This window comes from Lottia gigantea (assembly GCF_000327385.1).
Source record: "Lottia gigantea unplaced genomic scaffold LOTGIsca_11, whole genome shotgun sequence".
Taxonomy (NCBI): Eukaryota; Metazoa; Mollusca; class Gastropoda; family Lottiidae; genus Lottia; species Lottia gigantea.
This window is the reverse complement of record NW_008707001.1, coordinates 704,392-707,453: the sequence shown is the minus strand read 5'-3', so window position 1 is coordinate 707,453 and position 3,062 is coordinate 704,392. Positions and strand designations below refer to the sequence as shown.

Here is a 3,062-nt window from a genome sequence, read left to right as displayed (position 1 = left end):
CCTACAGACTTGACAAACATTGATAATAATCTTAACCAATGCTCTACTCACCTCATCACTAACTAGATATAATTCTTGAGGAAAACAATCGGAGAGAGTTCCGTCTGCCCATTTTATCTGTATGGACCCACTAGGGTTTAATCTGTACACTTGACCAACAGCTGATAACTTCTGTTCTGTATCCTGTATATATTATTTATATTATTAAAAGAGATTGTAAACCTTGTATGTGTATCAGGGGACACTGATAGCATCAATTTACACCATTCTAATTTTCAGTAAGATGTCTGCAGTTCTTACAACTCACTAAAACTAAGCGTTTTATGACATCACTATAGCAAGAGAAGCTAATATTCAGTTCAACATTTTCATAATTATAGAATAGTTTGATAGAAATAAAAAAAGAAATACGACACAATTTTCTGTATTTTTAAACTACCCAAGAGACAAATAGAAAAATACTCTGATTAGTAAGAACTTGGTCGTTGTTTCTTATCATAACTAATAAACAGGTAATGGAATATCGTAACGTTGTTAAATCTAAGGACTTTCGCAGTAATAAACGATAATTGATTAACATATTAGGCCACTCCTTCAAAACCCCAATATATTTCTAACTAGAGTATATACCTCGAAACCTCCCACTCTAATAGCACTATAACCAGGTCTGAATTTATAATGTGGATGATCTTTTATATCATAAACACTGACTTCATGTACATCAGATAATACTGTCGGTCTGAAATAGATTAATTTACATTGATCATATCATACTCAAAACAACTCTAAACAAGGCTAACACCCAGCTTCTAACTGTCAGTGATGCAGGTAAGAAGGACTGACATGAAAAAAGCGTCTAGTCGTTGGAAATTGAAAAAGAGCAGGCTAATGCCGCTGTCCTAGCAAAATTTCCCTCATTGCACCCTGCATGATGTTGCCCATCTTCATTAGACCACATGGTGCAGAAAAGTAGGACGTAAAACTCCATTCATTTCATTTCATTCACAAGGCCAATCGCATCATAAAAGAATTCTGTAGAATAACAATAGACACCTACATAGTCATATGAATTTTAGATTCACTACATTAAGAACATTAGTGGTACTTGGTTAAGAAAATCACAAGGAGACACCAGAAAGAAAAACTTCTAGTACTGATTTCTGCCGACAAGTATGCTGATTCCAACCAAACACCCCAAAGCCGATGGCCTATTTAGTTGGAACTTGCATTTCATTATACGTATACACTATCAAAATATTCCTTTGTTTTTATCTTAGTCATAATACGGATGACTCCCACTGAATTAATGTAAGGTGATTAATTCCCATTTTACAACATATAAGGCTAATATAAATAATACTTTGCAGTGTGCAATAAAGGAACAGAGGTACAGTCTGTAGCACATAGCAATATCTAGTAGTAACTTTCCATTTAGACTAATTATTCAACTTATACTGTCGTTTTGATTCTCACCGCTTTGATTTGCCAACTTCATACGGGCGTAACCACTGTATATAACATGTTCTAGCAGAATGATCACATGACACAACTACACCATAATCATTAAAACCCTCCGTATCTGGAAAATAAATATATCTATATCAAAACTCGTCTATTCGCTGGTTTTAAGTCACAACACTTGTAATTTTATTCTAATAATAATGTAGGTGTTTGAGGATTTTCTCTAGTTAAACCTTTTGGCAATGATTTTACAAGGATAACAAGTTAGGTTCTCAATCAAATATAAAATCTCTATTGACTAGAAAGGCAAACATTGTAACACTTGATTTTTCCACCTACCTTTTGCGTCAATAATAAAATCACCAGGGAAGAATTCCAACTCATCTAGATGATGTATGGGGTATAACTCTGCTGATAGCATGTTATTTTCTACTGTACCATCCTGTAAATAGTAGGTACAAGCATCAGCTATATGAAGTTAGTTAGTCCAATCATTTAGCAGACATCAAAAACAACTGATCATGATAAAAGTCTTCTTTTTTTGTTTTCCAACTGTCAAGAGATCTTTAACATGCACAGCCTGTAGCACACAGGGCCTTAGTTAATTGTCCCATCTAAACGTAAAAGAAGACGTTGAAGAGGTAATAGTGAAAAAGAATATTCTACCTGCCACATGACGTTAGCTTTCGAAACAGTGTAGCAAATTTCTACTGGAACTTTCTCACCAGCCGTTAATTTCCTTTCTGGAAGATTAAACTTCATTCTAGGCCTCCTTCCTCGCCTACCACGTAACATCTTCAACTGTAGAGACGGTTTCTTTCTACCCTTCTTCTTTTTACCTGAACAAAATGATTCTAAAATCAGACATCTTATCTTTTTATCTATTGATTAATTGAGAATCATGCTCTTTTTTCAGTCGATAGATTTAAAACATGACTAATCGGTCTCGGTCTTTTATCCACACTAAAAAATACAAGTTTAGCATGTCTGTAAAGAGTTTTGCTAACTTTTTTTAGTTCAAGAATATCTAATTTTTAGAACTGCTCAATAATACTTGGTTTTATTGGATTATAGAGGGATTTTGCTATAATTATAACACCTGGTAAGTCTACCTGATGAATATATATATTCTTATTTTCAGAGGTGGAATTCCTTTAACTTGCTCGAACAAGCCTTACAAAATAAAAATCATTATCATAAAATTCTACCTGATGCTGAGCCTTGAGAAGATCCCGAATTAACAGAACCAGCGTCTGATTCGTCCGAATCATCATCCTCATATTCATCATCATCATCATAATCATCATCATCAGTATTGTCATCATTACCATTCTCATTTACCCCATCACCTCCTCCTTTACTGTCTTTACTCTTCTTCTTCTCAGTTTTTACCTAGAAAAATTATAAAATGATATGAAATGAATGGTGTTTTACATGTTATCTTTCAGGGAGGCCAAAATTTTCTTAGAGGGGGCCTGTGCATCACTAACAAGGGAAAACTGGGTAACAAAAATCTGAAGAAACAAGACAGGGGCCTGATAACTTGAAGTTTTAATTATAATGATAACAGAATTGTCAATAAATTATAATGAAACAGTTTG

At 34.0% G+C, this 3,062-nt stretch overlaps 1 protein-coding gene across 1 annotated transcript in view; it reads right to left on the bottom strand.

Annotated features, from left to right (window-relative positions):
• Positions 1–3,062, bottom strand: part of LOTGIDRAFT_156359 (hypothetical protein) — a gene marked incomplete at both ends in the record, with an annotated part of 40,428 nt that overhangs the window by 35,904 nt on the left and 1,462 nt on the right. Inside the window, 6 exons of the mRNA XM_009047032.1 lie at positions 52–183; positions 631–739; positions 1,474–1,579; positions 1,801–1,903; positions 2,128–2,300; positions 2,670–2,853. Coding sequence (XP_009045280.1) covers positions 52–183; positions 631–739; positions 1,474–1,579; positions 1,801–1,903; positions 2,128–2,300; positions 2,670–2,853 — 807 coding nt within the window. The remainder of the gene's footprint in view (positions 1–51; positions 184–630; positions 740–1,473; positions 1,580–1,800; positions 1,904–2,127; positions 2,301–2,669; positions 2,854–3,062) is intronic.